This window comes from Pinus tabuliformis, chromosome X (genome assembly GCF_031772625.1).
Source record: "Pinus tabuliformis cultivar Carrire ecotype Pingquan chromosome X, CPIR1, whole genome shotgun sequence".
In the NCBI taxonomy this organism is placed as follows: Eukaryota; Viridiplantae; Streptophyta; class Pinopsida; order Pinales; family Pinaceae; genus Pinus; species Pinus tabuliformis.
In genome coordinates this window covers 436894569-436914942 of record NC_142308.1, presented here as the reverse complement: position 1 = coordinate 436914942, position 20374 = coordinate 436894569, and the positions used below count along the sequence as shown (strand labels likewise).

The following is a 20374-nucleotide window of genomic DNA, read 5'->3' as shown; positions in this document are numbered from 1 at the left end:
ATGCTTCTCTACTAGCCATGGCTCCCTGTAAGATCTTCTTACAACTATTAGATTGTTCTTGAAGAAGTTTTCTCCAATACCAGTTGTTGGAAACACTGGGAGGGGGAGTTAATCAGTGTTTTGTTACTTCTGACAATTTTTCACTTAGTTAATATTGAAATTGAATTCTCATCACATAATCAATCATCCACAATGCTCGAACAAAGAGATTAAACTGCAAATTACAATCTTTAATTTATTACAGCCTCTTGTGAGGACACCAATCCTTTATAAGCACCAACTCACAAAAATTCCAGGCTTCAACCTATCCAGAAGATGAGGACACCAATCCTCAGTAAGCATCAACTTACATTAATTGTAGACTCCAACTTGAACTCAACCTTCAATTCACCAAAACATGGACTTCAGATCAGGCCTGAACTAGATCTTCAAATCGCAGAACTCAACACTAAAATTTGGCCTTCAAACAACAGAACTCGTCCCCTGAAACTCAACCTTCAAACAACAAAACTCGTCCCCTGAAACTCGACCTTCAAACAACAAAACTCATCCCTTTAAACTCAACCTTCAAAACAACAGCACTCAACCCAAAAAAACAAACCTCGAACATACCAAAATCCCTTCCTAAGAACAATGCCAAAAACCCTTCCACAAAAAGTTGCTTCAACTTGGCTTCACTTCACTTATTCTTAGTTCATGATGTATGAACTTTGGACTTGCTCCTTCGCTCTCCTAAACACAGAACCAAATTATTGAGTCGAGTAGTTAGAAATGCTCCTTCTCACACCTATTTATAGTGCATTTGGACGCTAGGTTAGGGCCAACTTGTCCACTGGCTACGTTGATTGGTGAAACTAGCAAAATGTATAATGAATATTAAAAAATTCATTTCTTCTCAAACATGAAGAATTAAAAGGTATGTCATATACCATTGAAAAGGGCTCGGAATAATCTTTCCAACCATATATTTATGCTCCCATCTGAGCTAGGTAATTGGAGTAAAAATGCCTTCAAAGATAGGGTATCCAAATGGGGCCTACCTGTACTTTGGTTGGGTCATCTTGACAAAATATTTCATATCTGTTCATTATGGAATTACAAGGAGTGCCATATACCATTGGAAAGGCCTTGGAATATGCTATTTGACTGTGTAATTTTCCTCTTTCATTTGGACAACCTTTGACAACAATAAGAACCATTTTTAGCATTTTCTTAAGTTTCTAAGTTAGGAATAGGTAAAGGTGATGTAATTTGTGAAAGGAAACTAACAAAAACCTATGAAATAACTTTCAAAGTTATGAAAATATGTGTTAGATATGCTTCTAGTCCAACTATCCATTTTTTGGCTAGAAGCCTTCATTTTATTTGTTGCAAACCTTTAAAAGAGAACCAGTTTCATTCACTTTTCTACTTTACCTTTTTCTTCCCCCCATTTGTTATATTTTTTTAATTTCTAGTTCTTTTTTCTTCCGATTTAGCTCTAAGGAGTAGGCCTTCTATTAAAGTAATAAAACTATATTTTCATTATTTTTCTTTGCTCTTCACCTCTCAAGCCTTTAGGTTTACTTGGTTTTTTCTTTGAATTCTTCATTCAAATATTTTTGGTGACATTTGATAGGCTATTAACAAGCAAAGAATGTAATTTATATGGATGAGATGGAAACATAAGGGAATTTGCAGCAAACGTTAAGCATGGAGATGATATGATTACTCTAACCACCTTGATCCCTAGTAGTACCTAGTAAACTGGGCTAAGACACACTTATATCCAAGGACAATTATATCCCCCCCCCCCCATGGTTAGACAAAGTAAAAGGTAACATTTTTACTTAATTATAAATGATAAAGTTTTAAATCTAATATGTTAAGTTATGGTATGTTCTATGCTTAGTGCAATTTACTTCAATTTCTTCTTATTAGCCCAATGTCAATTTCACTGTTTAGCAATCACATTAACATAAAGTAAAATGTTGATAGAACATAAATAAATCGACAGAGGATGAGCCAAGACAAAAGACACCAGATGTGGCGACTAGCCAGGGACAAACCCCAATGTGGGGAACCCTTTGATCAATTCTTCTATAATCTTCAATAATTCAGCACAGAGAAAGAGATAGTACAATATCACAAGTATGATATTTTATATCAACAATAATAAATCAGCAACCAGCAAAGTCAAAGCTAGTCAAACAGCCCCGGATTGACCTCTAGTCAACCTTGAAGAACTCGGTCTTCAACAGCAAACTTCAGCAACTCAAAACAACCCTCAATCAACGGTCAAAACAGCAGTCAATGATCAGCAGCCTGCGGTCAGCCCTAACCAGTGAATGCTAGTCAACAATTCGGTCAACATTGATCAACACAGCACCCGAACAGCATGCGCAGGTCAACGCTTGGTCAGCACATCAAATAACAGCCCTGCTCCTTGGTCAAAGCAACCCAGAAAAGTCAACGTTTCCCAGAAAGTCAACGCTGCCCTAAAACAGAAAATCGTCCTTCCTCTTGCACGTGTGAGAGAAACTGCTCCTACGTTGGCCCAATGAGATGAAGAGAGAGAAGATGAGTGTTGAGATGATCTGAAATAATACCACAAGAAATCTTCCTTTTCTATGAATCGTTGAGGTTAAGCTGGGGGTGTACCACACACTTTATCTTGTTGGCCGACCTTGACAAATTTTCAAGATATACAAATAAATTCATATCTCCATAAATACATGTCGGAATCAGATGATCGTTAGATCAATCCTACACCTCTCGACGAGAGGAATCCAAGAAAAATATCAACTACCATAAATAAGATGACCCACGTGGATTTTGGCCCTAGTTGCCAATTTTAACACTCCCTCTCAACTAGGGAGAACTCCATCTGCTAATCCATCTTACCGTCGGTACTATCTGTGCCATCAAATGCACTGCTCGACTCGGCTCTGCTCTGTTGAACTATGAAGAAGAAGAAATGATCGAGGATGTATCACACCATCCTCTACTGACCTGAAGTCAGTTCCAGAGAGTGTGTCATACCACTCTTACTGATCCCAGATCAGTTCCAAGAGAGAGTGATCTATATCACTCTTACTGACTCGAAGTCAGTTCCAATTGATCCCAGATCAATGTCAGTCATCCTAGCATAGGGAGTACGGTAGATACACGATGCATCCATCGGTACTACTATGGTCCCTAACCCCATTTCCCTACTCATTGGCCAAATGAGAGGTACTTCCCACGAGTCCCAGACTGCATGGGTAGGATGCCTTGACAAGAGAACCACTCATCCTGTCCATAAGTCGCCACGGGGTATCACAAGGGAAGGTTGAACCATTCACCCTATACACAATGCACCATCAGGGGAGGATGAGTCAACTATGGTCGCTTGTCGCTCCAAGAAGTACCCCAAGCCCCCCGGAGCTCCCAGAGCTCAATGCATGCATCATACAGGACCCTCATACGAGGGTCTCTCAATGACTCCAAGTCGTTCTCGGAAAGTCAAGAATTTGACCTTTCCCAGGGGCTTCGTCAGAATACTGGCGACCTGCTCATCTATACCGATATGATGGAGGCTTATTTCTCCTCGTTGTACCTAATATCGATATGCTTGAAGCAATCATGAAATACGAGATTCTCGGATAATCGAATCCCACTTTGGTTGTCACAAAGGATCACGGTAGTATCCAATGTATATCCAAACAGCTCACTAAAGAGCTTCCACAACCAAACAACCTCACAAGAGGCCATACTCGCAACAATGTACTCTGCCTCAGCGTTGCTCAAAGCCACTGACTTGTGCTTGCTGCTCATCTAGGATATCGAGGCAGAATCCAAAGAGAAACAGCACCCAGAAGTGCTCTTTTGGTCCACCACACTGCCTGCCCAATCAGCATCGGTATGTCCATGTAGCCTCACATCTCTGGCAATGTATCTCAACCCATGAGTGATTGTGCCCCGAAGATATCTCAAAAGATTCTTGGCACCAATCAACGTGAGTGATGAGGCTCAACCATATGTTGGCTCAACGTGTTGACTACAAAACATATATCTGGACGGGAGTTCACCAAGAACATCAATGCTCCTATGAGTTGACGATGCTCGGTAGCATTTCCCAAAGCAGGTCCGACAACACTACCGCATAACTTCTTGAAGTCAAGCTCCATCAGGGTAGTCACGGGCTTGCAGTCCACCATACCGAATCTCTCCAATATCTTCACCACATAGTTTCCTTGAGATAGGAAAATATCCCCTGGTTTCTGCCAGAGTTCTAGTCCTAGGAAATAGTGCATCAGTCCTAGGTCCTTCATTCAAATTCGGAAGCCAACTCCCTCTTACATTTGTGAATGAGAGTGTTTGCACCTATCAGAAAGAGGTCATCAACATACAGCACCAGTATGAGAGGCTTGTCATCTCCAACCTTAAAGTAAAAGTCCGGATCGGCTTCACTCCTAGTGAATCCCAGCTTCATCAAGTAGTTATCGATCCTCTCATACCAAGCTCGGGGTGCTTGCTTCAGCCCATAGAGGGCTTTCTTCAACCTGCACACGCGAGATTCCTGATTATGAATCTCAAACCCCTCGGGTTGTTCCACATAGACTTCCTCTTTGATCAAACAATGCAAGAACGCAGTCTTGACATCCATCTGATGTAGGTTCCATCCTTGCAAAGTAGCAAGGGTTATGATTGAGCAAACGGTGGTGTATCGGGCAACAGGTGCAAAATGAGCCTTATACTTTTCAGCACTTCCATCAGCGCCATGCTTTATTTTGTAAAGCCACTTCGAGGTGACAAATGTTTTGTCCTGGGGTCTGGGGACCACATCCCAGACATCTTTCTTCATGATGGACTTGTATTCCTCATTCATAGCATCCTTCCATACTTGATGCTTCACGGCTTCTTTGAAAGATGAAGGCTTATTTTGAATAATGGTGCTCATAATGGTCAAGTATCCCTGATACCTGGTTGGCTTCTTACTTTCGCGGAAAATCCCTCTGGGTGCAATGTGTCCTTCGGCATCATCAAGTGTCCCCCTAAGCCATGAGGGCCTCTTCCTAGAAGAGGAAGGCTCTGGCAGAGGGGGATCAATAGGATCCATAGGTTCTTCCACATAGGGCATCGTCTTATCTTCCTTCTTATCCGGCTTCTTGTTGTCAGCTTCTTTAGTTTTCCTGGGAATAGGAAGATTGTCAACCTTGCTAAGAGCCATGTCTTCGTCAAAGGTGACATCATGACTAATCTCGACTTCCCTTCGACCAACCACATAGATTTTATAGCCCTTAGAATTTTCACTATAGCCCACGAAGATTCCCTTCTTTCCAGATGCACCCAATTTATTCCTTTGCTCTTTTGGCACATGAAAATATACGAGACTTCCAAAAATTCTAAAATGAGAGACATCAGGTTTCTTACTAGTGAACATCTCTTCGGGAGTCTTGGAACCCAATGCTTGATGAGGGCATCGGTTTTGAACATATACGGCAGTATTCGCAGCTTCGACCCATAGAAACTTTGGAAGCCTTTGATCATGGAGCATAGCATGAATAGCTTCCACAATCATACGATTCTTCCTTTCCGCCACACCATTCTACTCAAAAGTGTATGGTGGTGTGGTCTCCCTCTTAATGCCAGCCTCTTTGCAAAAGTCATGGAACTCATTGGATTCATACTCGGTCCCATTATCAGTCCTTAAGATCTTGATCCTTCTTTTTCATACTCGGTCCCATTATCAGTCCTTAAGATCTTGATCCTTAAGTATATCCACGTCTTGCGAGAATGGTCATCTGTAAAAGTGAAATAATATAAATATCTTCCTAAAGAGTTCACAGGCATCATACGAGATATGTCGGAGTGAACCAACTGCAATATATCGGAGGTCTTGTTATGGCTTGAGGGGAATGGTTCCCTTTTGAGCTTTCCTTCGACACATCCCGGACATACAACTTCTTGCTCTACTTTAAACTCAGGCATCCTGGTCACCATCTGTCTCACATCGGGTAGAGCCTTATAATGAAGGTGGGCAAACCTCTGGTGCCATAGTTCGCACTGAAGACATGTGTCACAAGACATGACTCCCAACGGACTTCCTCCAACTTGATATAGAGAGTCAACTCAAAACCCAAAAGTGAAAGCATCTTTAAAATTATTTTTCCATACACGTACCTTGCCATCAATGAAGGCCACCTTGTAGCCTTTGTTTCCATTGTCGAAATGGACACCAGGTTCTTCTTGAGATCAGGTACATATAGGACTTCTTGCAAATGAATTGTGTTACCCTAATTTATTGAAGAGTAACATTCCCTACACCCTTTGCGGGATAGGTGGAGTTATCTCCAAGAATAATCTCCAGGTTGGTCTCCTTCTCTATCGAATTAGAGAGAGCTTCCTTGTAACCAGTGAAGTGCCTTGAGGCACCACTATCAATAAGCCAATTGCCCAACGAGTCTGGAGGAGAAGTAGTACAGAGGGTCGATATCAGATAATATTCATCTTGCTTATTGTTAACAACATTAGATTCATACCTGGAGTTTCTTGCCTTCTTGGAGGGTTGACCACTTCCTTGATTTCCGGCATTCCTCTTTCCTTTGCCATTGAACCTACCATTCCTTTGATTGTGGTTGGAATTGCCCTAGGAGTGATTTTGATCATCGTCATGAGATGTGTCCTTCCTATTTGGACACTCCCTCACATAGTGGTCGAATTTATTGCAAACGAAACATCTTCCCTTCCTTCCACCTTTCAATCTGGCCTTTCCTTTGGATTTAAACCCAAAATTATTTCTCCTTTTAGCATGAGATGAGAAAGCAGTGGGATTGCCTTTAATTGAAGGCATTTCCTGCTCTTCCATCCTAGTCTCTTCTTGAATGCATCTTGCCATCAATTCCTCAAATCCTGAAATTACATTATTGTTGAGAAGAGTGGTTCTAAATACATACCATTTGGATTGGAGCCCTCCAAGAGTTGTGATAGTCAGTTCCCTATCAGGAATGACTTCCCCAATTGATAGGAGATCATTCTTGATCTTGGTGATCCTTAAGAAGTAGGATTGCATATCCTCATCTTTGCCCTTCTTAATTTCCTTCAGCTTATTTTTGAGGAACAAAACTTGATTTGCATCACTAACTTTAAACAAGCTTACCAGTCTATCATAGATCTCCTTGGAGGTGTTTAGCTTAGAAACGTAGGCCACCAGGCGCTTGTCAATAGAGTCCCGGATGATCTTCTTCACTTTGACTTCACCCTTAGTCCACTTGTTCCTTGTAGCAACCGGTGCATTTGATGGAGGCTCTGTAATTCTGCCTCTCACATAGTCCAACACTTCCTGCTCTTCCAATGTCAAATCGAGAGACATCTTCCATCTATGATAGTCAAACTTCTCATAGAGCTTGTCTTCGGCGGGGAAGTGTGATGAGGAACCCATGAAGTCTTAAGACTTTTTCCAACAGTCTTCGGTGATTGCTCTTGCTCTTGCTCTTGCTTGGGCTTTGTCTTCACCTCAGCTCTGATACCATGTTAAGTTATGGTATGTTCTATGCTTAGTGCAATTTACTTCAATTTCTTCTTATTAGCCCAATGTCAATTTAATTGTTTGGCAATCACATTAACACAAAATAAAATGCTGATAGAACATAAATAAATCGACAGAAGACAAGCCAAGACAAGAGACACCAGATGTGGCGGCTAGCCAAGGACAAACCCCAATGTGGGGAAACCCCTTGATCAATTCTTCTATGATCTTCAATAATTCAGCAGAGAGAGAGAGATAGTACAATATCACAAGTCTGATATTTTATATCAGCAATAATAAATCAGCAACCAGCAAAGTCAAAGCTAGTCAAACAGCCCCGGATTGACCTCTAGTCAACCTTGAAGAACTCAGCCTTCAACAGCAAACTTCGGCAGCTCAAAACAACCCTCAGTCAATGATCAAAACCGCAGTCAATGATCAGCTGCCTGCGGTCAACCCTAACTAGTCAACAATTCGGTCACGTAGCACCCAAACAGTGTGCGCAGGTCAACGCTTGGTCAATGCATCATATAACAGCCCTGCTCCTTGGTCAACGCAACCCAGAAAAGTCAACGCTGCCCAAAAAGTTAACGTTGCCCTTAAAACAATCAACGCTACCTTAAAAACAAAAAATCGTCTTTCCTCTTGCACATGTGAGAGAAATTGCTCCTACGTTGACCAAATGAGATGAAGAGAGAGAAGATGAGTGTTGAGATGATCTGAAATAATGCCACAAGGTATCTTCCTTTTATATGAATCGTTGAGGTTAAGCTGGGGGTGTGCCACACTTTATCTTGTTGGCCGACCTTGACAATTGTCAAGTATATACAAATAAATTCATATCTCCATAAATACATGTCGGAATCGTATGATCGTTAGATCAATCCTATACCTCTCGACGAGAGGAATCCAAGAAAAATATCAGCTGCCATAAATAAGATGACCCACATGGAGTTTGGCCCTAATTTCCAATTTTAACATAATATCATAACATTGTTACAAACAAGTCAAAACTATCAACACCATTTCAGAGCTAGGAAACAACACATGGAATCATAACAACTAGAGGAAATCATCGTGAAGTAATATTTGCTAGCACATGAGATATGAAGTGTATAGGGGGCAAGATCTACTATACCATTGTCGAAGAGCACAGTTGTATGATGGAATGTATAAGAGAGACAACCCTGGATCTGAGAAGCTAGAACAAGAACCATGTGCATGCAACAACACCACACTCGACAAAGTATGTCTCTAAGGTAGTCAACCCTAAATGGGCAACATCTAGCTCCTACCCGATCACATGCACTCTCACAATAGGAGTGTATGAAAACTCCAAAATCTCCAGTTTCATGACCATCCAAGCCTATAATCCACATAGTATCTAACTTTGGAGACATGACAACAAGGGCCAATTTACCCCCCTTGATAAACTATTGTTAAAATCATACAAAAAGGAAATGTAATGAAACACAAATGCCACTATACTAGTGGAGCCATATAAATCAAATGGTTGGTAAATGTCGATAGTTATCAACCTATAATAAGCATCAAAACACTTACTTCATCATATAGTTCAAAATGCTAAAATTAAAAAAATCACAATAATTAACCAAATTCTAACTTTATTTAAAATTACTATTATTATTGTTAATGATAAAAAGAATTAATATATAAGTTAAACATATATACATGTAACAAGATTCTTAACCATGGATATTCACCCCCACTTTATCATGGAGATTCTTAATCTATAAATAGGCTTTCTTACAATACCATGGCTTATCAATACCACAAGCCCCAAAAACCATAACTCATTTAATATGACACTTGTTCATATCACATTTTTGTAATTAATGAATTTGAAAAGGAAGAAAAAGGGCATAACTACCTTGGAAAAATATTTGAGCATTTGATTTGTGTATACTACAAAGAATATTCTAGAATATTCTATGGAGGTTAAATCCCTACCATCCACCTAATAATTATATTAAAATTTTGGAAGCCCAATTCCAAAATAGACATGCCTAGCGACATAATTAAGAAAGCAAAATGAATCTAACTATGAAATGAAACTATTTTAAATAAATTAGGAAATGAGAGGACGGAAATCACACAAAATTACACTATATGCACAAAGGTCTTATTCTTTTTCTAACATGTTAACTAACTAAAGGACGTAGTTACCAGGTGAAGTCAAAGATCCAATATAGCCACATAAGAAATTCAAACACAATCTAATATCTTCCCTTGTGTTTGATTACAAACAAAAATAGGGAGGTATAAAATTATGTGGATATCAAGGAGAAATTTGATCATCTTTAAGCATGGAGCCAAAGTAAAATTATGATCATGAGGCACTAGGCCCAAACCAATGTTGCGGGGGAATGCCCCCCTCCACCCCCCGATCCCGCTCCCAATCTGCGCTCCGGGCGGGAGCGACTCTAGAGTGGGTCGGGAGCGCGCTCCCTAAAAAAAAAACACTCCCTACCTTTTCAGGGGTGTTTAGCCTTTTTTGCAAAAAAAAATTTGCAGTAATGTTCCAAATGCAATTTTTTTTCAAAAAAACAAGTAAGTTTTGAGTGGGGCAGCTTAATGATCAAGCCTATGGCCCTAGTATTGATATGCGATTTATGGTAATGTTAAATTCTTAAAGTAAAAGTGACATTTTCCTTAATCTTCATTTTCATCATTTTACTTAAATTTTTAACATTACCATGAAATGACTCGGGATGTTTGAGAGTGGTTCCGACCTCATTGGATTTCATATGGAGAAAGTAGAATTTTAGATTTCATTCAAAATCCTACAGACTTATCAGTTTTTCAGGATTTCAGGATTGCAATGTTTCCATTGAATTTTGTCGTGTATTAGGGTATGGAACTCGTATTTAATCAAGAGCACCAATCCCTCTATATACCTTGATGTTAGTGACATTAGTTGTCGAACTCCTCTATCATGACCCTCCTAAAAATGTATGCATCATTCAAACAAAATCTTGACTTGACATGTTATGCTTTTTCTATCTTATGTTAATGCTTAGAGGGTGATATTAATGACAAAGATCCCTATACTGTTGAAATTTGGTATCCGAGGACAGGTGGTTCCCTTAGGGTTTGATCTTTGGCCTAGGGAAAAGTGTCCAAAAGAATTTAATTTTTCTCCTAAAGTGACTTTATAATTTTATAAAGTTAAATCTAATTTAAAAGTGACTTTTAGTGATAAAGTTACTAAGTCTAATTTTAAAGTGACTTTTATAAAGTCAATGAAAAATTAGAAAGGAAAAGTGACTTTGGAAATAAATGACTAAGTGGGTCTTTATTAAAGTGGGGTGAATTAAAAAATAAAAAGTGAGATTTAAATGAGCATTTAATCCTTAGATCTCAATCTATTTCAGCCATTGGATTTAAGGATCACCCAAAAGTCACTTGGATCACCCAAAAGTCATTTGGGGTTAGATTAAAGGAGGTAAAGGAGAAAAAGGTCATTAATTCTTTCATGAGCAGATTGAGAGAAAGAGAGCAAGGGAGATTTCTGGACAGTGAGTTGCGGAGTTTCAGCAGCGGAGTTTTAGCAGAGCGGAGTTTCAGCAGCGGAGTTTCAGCAAATCTGTACAGCGAAGTTTCAACAGGGCGAAGTTTCAGCAAGTTTGTACAGCGGAGTTTCAGCAGGGCGGAGTTTCAGCAAGGTGGAGTTTCAACAAGGCTGAGTTTCAGCAAGGCTGAGATAAGTTGTAAAAGTTTGCTTGCTGATTTTTGCTGAATATTTCTCTTACTGTAAAAAGGCATTTTCCAGAAATAAAGAAGAGCTCTCAAACTGGTTTTCCCCAAGAGTTGTAGGGGGTTTTTCTAGGGTCACATTGACCAAAAATCTCAGTGTTTAAATGTGTTTTAATGGCTGTTTATTACTGCTGATTTTTATTTCTGCAATTTCCAGCATTCTGTAAAATTTCCAGAATTTGTGTTTTCAGCAAATTTATTTTTTCCAGCTTGTTAAATGTATGGTTATGGGAAAGGGCATTTAACTATATGGGAGAAATAAGGAGAAACTGAAAACCGGGGTGGGAAATGAGAAATTTCTACATGGTATCAGAGCTTGAGTGCTAAAGGACAGTTTGGGACAACAAAAGGAAAAATTACAGCTGCTGATTTTTCACTCAGAAAATTCCAGCAAGTTGATTTTTTCATAAACAGCAGTTTTATCTTTACTACAGCAGTGCTATTTTTCAGTTTTAGGACAGCAGGATGTCATTGGGATTGAGGGTGGAGGATAGGCTGGATGGGCATACAAATTACAGCGTTTGGAAAGAGAGAATGCAGAGTATCTTTGAGGAGGCAGAAGTCTGGGATATCATGGTGCATACCACACAGAACCCTATTGTTGTGCCTACTGATGCTACTCAGTTGACAGCTTATAATAAAAAGAACAACAAGGGTAAGCGGTTGATTCTAGACGGAATCAAAGACCATTGCATTCCTCATGTGAGAGGAAAGCGCAATGCCTATGAGATGTGGACAGCATTGTCCAATCTCTACCAGAGTACCAATGAGAATCGGAAGATGGTCCTGAAGGAGAAGCTGAAGAACATTAAGATGGGTAATGATAGTGCAGCTGGATATTTCACAAAGATTACTAATGTGAGAGATGAGTTGGCAGCGATTGGAGAGGCCATTCCACCCACTGAGTTGGTGCGGATTGCAGTGAATGGCCTCCCCCGTTCATGATTGAACTTTGTTGATGGGGTTTGTGCACGTGAAACCCTTCCCACATGGGAGAGGTTTTGGGATGATTGCATTCAGACAGAGATCAGGAAAGGTTGGCTTGGGGCAGCCAAGCCAGTTGAGCAGGATGAGGATGTAGCACTGGTGGCAGGAGGCAAGAAAGGCAAAGGGAAGAAGCAGGCTTCCACAAGCAGTGGTGGGGGCAAAGGCAAAGGTAAAGGTAAACAGGGGAACACACAGAAGGACTATTCCAAGGTGAAGTGTTGGAATTGTCAAAAGATGGGACACTATGCAGTTGTGTGTCCGAGAAGAAGAAGAAGAAGGGGAAGAACCAAGACGTGGCAGCTTCAGCAGATATTGAGGACTTTGCAGGTCGTTTTGACCGAGAGTTTGCGTTCACTACGTGTGAGTCCTCTAGTGCAGGATCACCTGCCACACAGGTTTAGAGGGAGCATGCTTTTCCCTCGATTAGCAGAGCATCTTCAGGTATCTGATATGTGGACAGTGGGGCTTCACGTCACATGACAGGAGTCCGTGAGTACTTTTCAGAGCTTTCAGAGAGTGGCACTGATATAGAGGTAGTACTCAGTGATGACAGAGTTGTTAGAGCAATCGGGGTGGGGACACTGACATTTCAGAGGGATTCCAAACCTCCCTTGAAAGTGTCAGATGTTCTTTATGTGTCAGGGATGAGGAAGAACCTCATATCCGTCTCAGCTTTGGAGGACAGAGGATATGAGGTACTGTTCAGGGGAGGACAGGTGTCGATGTATCCCAGGGGCACTCCAGCTGATTCAGCTAGAGTGATAGGTGTACGCCATGCAAAGGTGTACAAGTTTGCATTCCAGCCCCTTTTGGCATTGAGCAATAGTACTGACAGCAGAGCTAGCAGTTCTGAGCTGTGTGAGATTTGGCACCGCAGGATGGGACATATGTATCATGGAGCCTTGAGGACATTGCGGGAGATCACTACAGGTGTGCCAGATTTCAGTACTGATCACTTTGATACTTGCAGAGGTTGTGCGATGGGCAAGTTTGCCAAATCCCCTTTTCCCAGCAGTGACAGCAGAGCGACTGGGATACTTGATTTGATCCATTCCGATGTGAGCGGTCGGATGTCTCATGTTTCCTTGAATGGATATGAGTACTATGTTTTATTCATTGATGATCACTCCAGGAGGACCTGGATTTATTTTTTGAAGACCAAGAGTGAGGTCTTCAAGCGGTTTCAAGAGTTCAGAGCTCTTGTGGAGACACAGACAGGTCGAAAGATCAAGTCCCTGAGGTCGGACAATGGAGGAGAGTACACCCTTGGAGAGTTTGTTGACTATTGCGCGGAGGCAGGCATTAGGGGGGAGTTCACTGTTCCTTACAACCTCCAGCAGAACGGGGTTGCAGAGAGGAAGAACAGATCCATCATAGGGGCTGCCAAAGCCATGTTACATGATCAGGGGTTGCCATTGTTCTTGTGGGCAGAGGTCTGCAACACAGCTGTTTACTTGCAGAACAAGAGTCTGCATCGTGCCTTGGGGCACATGACTCCGGAGGAGGCTTTCTCTGGGAAGAAGCCTGATAATGGTCATCTTCATATCTTTGGATGCATTACATACTCCTATATACCCAAGGAGAAGAGGACCAAACTAGAGCCCACCGCAGAGAAGGGTATCTTTGTGGGCTACAGTGAGACCTCAAAGGCCTTTCGGATTTACATTCATGCACAGAGGAGAGTTGTTGTCAGACGGGATGTGAAGTTCGAGGAGGACAGGACCTTTAGGAGGTCACGGGAGTTAGAGTATCTGGATCAGCCAGACCCTCAGCAGCAGTTGAGTCAGTCGCAGGGATCCAGTGGGCAGGGATCAGGAGGATCAGGAGGATCAGGAGGTACATCTATGAGGATGTCAGGTCCGTCAGTGAGCAGTGGCTCACCGAGCCAGAGGGGTGGTGCTCCGAGCAGCATGCAGAGCAGTTCACAGAGCAGTTCACTAGGGAGTCCACTGATGGACAGTTCACACGGTACCTCAGCTTCTACAGGTTCAAGTGCAGGCAAGAGGACAGCAGACAGACAGTCAAGAGTTCAGGCTCCTGATGATGATGAGGAGGAGGAGTTTCATTCTCCGGTGGGAGAAGTGCGCTCAGGGAAGAGGAAGCCCAAGTGGCTTCAGGACACCTTGAGAGATGCCTCATCTATTGCTGAGCCGAAGAGGCTGGTCAGAGAGAGTAGACCACCTGAGAGGTTTTGTAGCTATATGGCGATGGTTACCAGCATCCTTGACTCTGAGCCTTCTAGCTATGAGGAGGCAGCTAGCCAGCAAGTCTGGAGAGAGGCCATGCAGGAGGAGTATTCTTCTATCATGAAGAATGATGTTTGGGAGGTGGTGCCGAGGCCTGAGGGAAAATCCGCGGTTACTTTCAGATGGCTTTACAAGGTAAAGCATGTTGCAGATGGCAGCATTGAGAAATTCAAAGCAAGGTTTGTGGCTAGAGGGTTCTCCCAGGTAGAGGGAGTTGATTATGAGGAGACCTTCGCTCCCGTGGCTCGATATACTTCGATCCGCTCCATTATATCGATAGCAGCAGAGATGGGTTGGAAGATCCACCAGATGGATGTGAAGACTGCATTTCTCAATGGCTTCATACAGGAGGAGGTGTACATTGAGCAGCCACAGGGCTTTGAGATGCATGGGAAGGAGTCCCATGTGTGCAGACTGAAGAAGGCCCTTTATGGCCTGAAGCAAGCTCCCAGAGCTTGGTACTCCAGGATAGATACATATTTGCAGGGGATGGGTTTCACAAAGAGTGAGGCAGATCCGAACCTTTACTTTATTGTGATTGGTGAGGAGCCTCTCATTCTGGTGTTGTATGTGGATGACTTGGTCATTACAGGTGCAGAGAGACTCATAGAGCACTGCAAGAGAGATCTTGTGACGGAGTTTGAGATGAAGGACATCGGCTTGATGCATTACTTTTTGGGCTTGGAGGTGTGGCAGGAGGAGGGGCATTTCTTCCTGGGGCAGGGGAAGTATATTGTGGACATCCTTAGCAGATTCCACATGGAGGATTGTAGACCCATGTCGACACCGATGATCACCAACTAGAAGAAGCTTCATGCTTCGGATTCCGAGTTGGTGGATCCCACATTGTACAGGCAGCTGATTGGTTCCTTGATGTATTTGGTCAACACTAGACCAGATATCTGTTTTGCAGTCAACACGATGAGTCAGTTTATGTGTGAGCCTAGGAAGGTTCACTGGGTGGCTGCAAAACACATTTTGCGGTACTTGCAGGGGACAGTGGATTATGGTCTGGACTACAGGCAAGGAGATGGAGTGAGATTGGCAAGATACACTGATTCTGATTGGGCAGGTTGTGCTTCTGATAGGAAGAGCACTTCAGGGTGCTGTTCTGGGTTGGGTTCAGCAGTAGTGTCATGGTTCAGCCGGAAGCAGCAGTTAGTAGCACTGAGTTCAGCGGAAGCAGAGTATATGGCAGCCAGTCTAACTAGTTGTGAGGCTATCTGGCTTCGCAAGATGTTATTTGGCTTATTTGGTCAGCCGTTGAGACCTTCAGTGATTTACTGTGATAATCAGAGTTGCATTAAACTCACGGAGAATCCAGTATTTCATGACAGGTCAAAGCATATCGGGATCAGATATCATTTCATCAGAGACTATGTTCAGAAGGGCGCTGTGAAGCTTGAGTATATTTCCACTGATGAGCAGGTTGCAGATATTCTTACCAAAGCCTTACCACGGGGCAAGCATGTCTACTTCAGAGACAAGATGGGTGTGGTGAGGAACACCTTCCTCAGTAAGAGGGAGTGTTGAAATTTGGTACCGGAGGACAGGTGGTTCCCTTAGGCCTAGGGAAAAGTGTCCAAAAGAATTTAATTTTTCTCCTAAAATGACTTTATAATTTTATAAAGTTAAATCTAATTTAAAAGTGACTTTAAGTGATAAAGTTACTAAGTCTCATTTTAAAGTGACTTTTATAAAGTCAATGAAAAATTAGAAAGGAAAAGTGACTTTGGAAATAAATGACTAAGTGGGTCTTTATTAAAGTGGGGTGAATTAAAAAATAAAAAGTGAGATTTAAATGAGCATTTAATCTCAGCCTTAGATCTCAATCTATTTCAGCCATTGGATTTAGGGATCACCCAAAAGTCACTTGGATCACCCAAAAGTCGCTTGGGGTTAGATTAAAGGAGGAAAAGGTCATTAATTCTTTCATGAGCAGATTGAGAGAAGGAGAGCAAGAGAGCAAGGGAGATTTCTGGACAGTGAGCTGCGAAGTTTCAGCAGCGGAGTTTCAGCACAGCGGAGTTTCAGCAGCGGAGTTTCAGCAGGGCGGAGTTTTAGCAGGGCAGAGTTTCAACAAGGCTGAGTTTCAGCAAGGCTGAGATAAGTTGTAAAAGTTTTCTTGCTAATTTTTACTGAATATTTCTCTTACTGTAAAAAGGCATTTTCCAGAAATAAAGAAGAGCTCTCAAACTGGTTTTCCCCGAGAGTTGTAGGGGGTTTTTCCAGGGTCACATTGACCAAAAATCTCAGTGTTTAAATGTGTTTTAATGGCTGTTTATTACTGCTGATTTTTATTTTTGCAATTTCCAGCATTTTGTAAAATTTCCAGAATTTGTGTTTTCAGCAAATTTATTTTTTCCAGCTTGTTAAATGTATGGTTATGGGAAAGGGTATTTAACTATATGGGAGAAATAAGGAGAAACTGAAAACCGAGGTGGGAAATAAGAAATTTCTACATATACAGATACAGAGGTAATGACAAAGATACCTCTGGATATTAATGCTTAGAGGGTGATATTAATGACAAAGATCCTGAGTTTCCAACAAGACTAAAAAATTAGACATTTCTCATGGTGGCAAGAGGCCCAAGCATAAGCAATAAATAATAGATTTACTTGTCTTTTCTAGTTTCTAGTAGTTTTTATAACTATTGACTCTTTCATATTTATTATGATATTTTTTTAAACAATATATGACAATTTAAGTTTGAAGTTGGCAATTATAACTCATTACTAATGAATTATGAATATGATGCTTCATGAAGGTTGAAAGTTATTTCATTTCATTTTATAACATTTCATTTCATGTTAGATATTATTTTGTTGTAATGGTTACACTTAGCTTACAAGTACAACTTTGGTGATCAATGATGATAAATGTTATATATTAAATTTTGAAAGCTTGAAACTTTAAGATTGATGAATCATGAGACTCAATATGTTGTATGTTACTATGTTATAACTTGTGGACGTGGTTGATGAAGATTATAACTTCTAGATGATTGTTGTTATATGGTTCAATCTATGTTTTTTTATGTTTTTTATATCTAGTTCATCATTCTACATGTTTTTGTTGACATATATGTATCAAAATATAAAATATATATATATATATATATTATATAAAAAACACTCCGGGATTCGCTCCCAAACCGGGAGCTTCTTAAAATGTCGCTCCTACCCCGTTTTCCCTCCTGCTCCCAAGTAACACTGGCCCAAACTGAACCAAGTCTTGTGGTTATTTCAACAGATTTCATCCATCCAATGTTCTATTAAGCTGATGTAATCATCATTGGAATGGATGATTTCACAATTATGGTGAAGAGTTTGAGAAGGCAACTCCAACTAGGATATGAATAGAAATGGTCATCTATCATTGTTTCTCTTAGACAAAGACAAGGAAGGAGAATAAATCAAAGACAAGCAATGAGGATGAGGACACTCATAGGGTAAGTGTATGTTTTCAAAACAAAAGGCAAAGAATGCTCAAGATTTAGGATAATCATACCCACTATACTATTACTCAAAAGTCAGCTAGGCCCATCAACACATTCTCACCAAGGTGAGAACAAGGCTCGCCACAAGGTAACCAAGCAATTTCAATGGTTTCAAAGCATAGGGAGAGGGGGGGTGGTGGACACGATGGCCTCCTAGCCAAACCAAGAATAATAAGTAAATATGATTTTGGCCCCTCCTCATATTAAAGAACACCAAGCAACCAAGAATAATAAGTAAATATGATTTTGGCCCCTCCTCATATTAGAGAACACCAAGCCTCTTGACTAAGCTAATGATGTATGGGATTAGTGCATGTATAATGCTTCCCCCAATGACTAAAAGGGGCCTTGCACCAAATGGTCATGATGACCCTAGTTGTGAATATTTAATATTACTTTCCATTAGCCATCTTCCATCTCGATGAATTCCTCTTGTAGTAAATTTATCTCACCGCATGTCATCTAACAACATTTTGCCTCTAGACACACATCCACACATACATAAAAATACATGATGTAGTACCGTTCATGCCAGTAAATGGCACCATGTAACCATCTCATGAAAGTAGCACTATATTTGAAGTCCCAAAAAGAAAAAACTTTAGAGAGGCCGCCAGGGAATAGGAACTTTTAGACGTAGAAAAAATTCCACACAACATGGACATATCCTACTTTTTCATACATACACGCAATCACATCACAGAGCCGAAGAGGAAGGAATAGAACCCGAGCAAAAGGCATAAGCATTCTGTTTCAATCTATCAATGTGTCAGCAATATGTTAGAAATTATGTAACCACCTCCATTTGTATGTAGGAAATTTGATAGGCCACATACCTGACCCCTCAACCAACAGCCCAAAAAGAAACGGGTGGAGATCAAGCAAAAGGCATACGCATCCCGTTTTAATCAAGCAATGTCATCCATCCCGTTTCAATCAAGAAATGTTAAAGACAAAGATCACGACTGCTATGTAACGTCGTTCGTTGGCATAAGCTTCATGGCATACAAAGGACTTTTATAACCCCCCAAACATGCCCCCTCGACCAATGTAAAATACACGAGGGAAGAGGCCCTTAACTAATGCGGAATACACAAGGACGGAAGAGGTGCTTTTACAGTGAAGAACTCAATTTCCTTCGAACGAGAAAAGGTGCTCGCAAGAAATAAGAAATTAACTAACCTGTTCCACAGTGGCATCGTAAAATTTAAAATCTTCGCCCTCGTTCGCTGAGCAAGAAGTACATATGACCATACCCTCTTTCACTTGGTCGCAATGCTGATCTTGCAGCTGTTTGGACAAGAATCGAAACCTCGACCTCACTTCCTCTGCCGTTTTAATATCTTTCAATTGCAGCTTTTCATCTTCTTCCTCTGGAAACTCTGTGTAATGCATCGCGAGATACGAAGATTTTATAAGCTTCACCGATACATCATACCATGCATTGTCTACAGACCTGAACTCTAACCTTGGACTGCTTTTTGGCTTGCGCAATCTCATGGTACTTGTCGAATTTCAACCCCTGAATTTCGCGTCAATAAGGATTCTGGATCTTCTTGATACCCTAACTAAGCGGAATTTCTCGCCAGAAGAGACGTCACCAGCGAAAATAGGAGAATTCCCAGGCTTCAGGCCATACATATATAAAGGTGCTTCTAGCGGCACTTAAAGTACCAAACACTGGAATCTTTATGTAAAGGAAGGGAATCCTCCTGTCAATTTATAACAAACCCTCAATTATTGAGCTGTAAAGAGTTAAAAACAGGGCGTCAAGCCTCAAGGATTCACTAAAATACTGGACAGAGTGGTCTGACATTTCCTAATTTAGGCTAATTTAGGCTCACAACATGCTAGTGGTTATACGTTATAAATAAATCTATATTGGGTACAACGTGTAAATGTCCGTACGGAAAGTGGCGTCTCACATAGGATTTTCATTACTTAACTGCCACGTGTTCTGGGCCACTCTAAGTAACTGTGTAACTGTAAATGCTGGGATATTTAACATATAACAGTTATTAGTTACCCGTGTAAAATTTCATTCAGCGTTTATTGTAATATTGTATTTTTATGATTTACTAGTTAAAATTAATTTCATATTTATTGAATTTAAGGAATGGAATTTGTGATGGATTGATGTGATATTATTATTATTTTGGCATGGGTAATTTATTTTTGTGAATATTATAATTAATAAATGTGTGTTTTTAGTAATTTTTGAATTGTCGAATATTTTTACTTTGATAATATGTTTTTATTACAACTTTAGCTCAAATAATGTGTTTTAGTCAAGGCTTCTCAATCTTGTCATCTCCTCACCACCTAGCACTATTTTCGTTCTTGCCATCTCCTTTGAAACCTAGCATTATTCAA

At 40.8% G+C, this 20374-nt stretch overlaps 1 protein-coding gene across 1 annotated transcript in view; it reads right to left on the bottom strand.

Moving 5' to 3' along the window:
• LOC149140443 (uncharacterized) overlaps positions 1-19815 on the bottom strand; it is a 170451-nt gene extending 150636 nt beyond the window's left edge. The window contains exon 1 of the mRNA XM_089446633.1: positions 19184-19815. Coding sequence (XP_089302759.1) covers positions 19184-19501 — 318 coding nt within the window. The 5' untranslated portion in view covers positions 19502-19815. The remainder of the gene's footprint in view (positions 1-19183) is intronic.
• Positions 19816-20374: the final 559 nt, after the last annotated feature.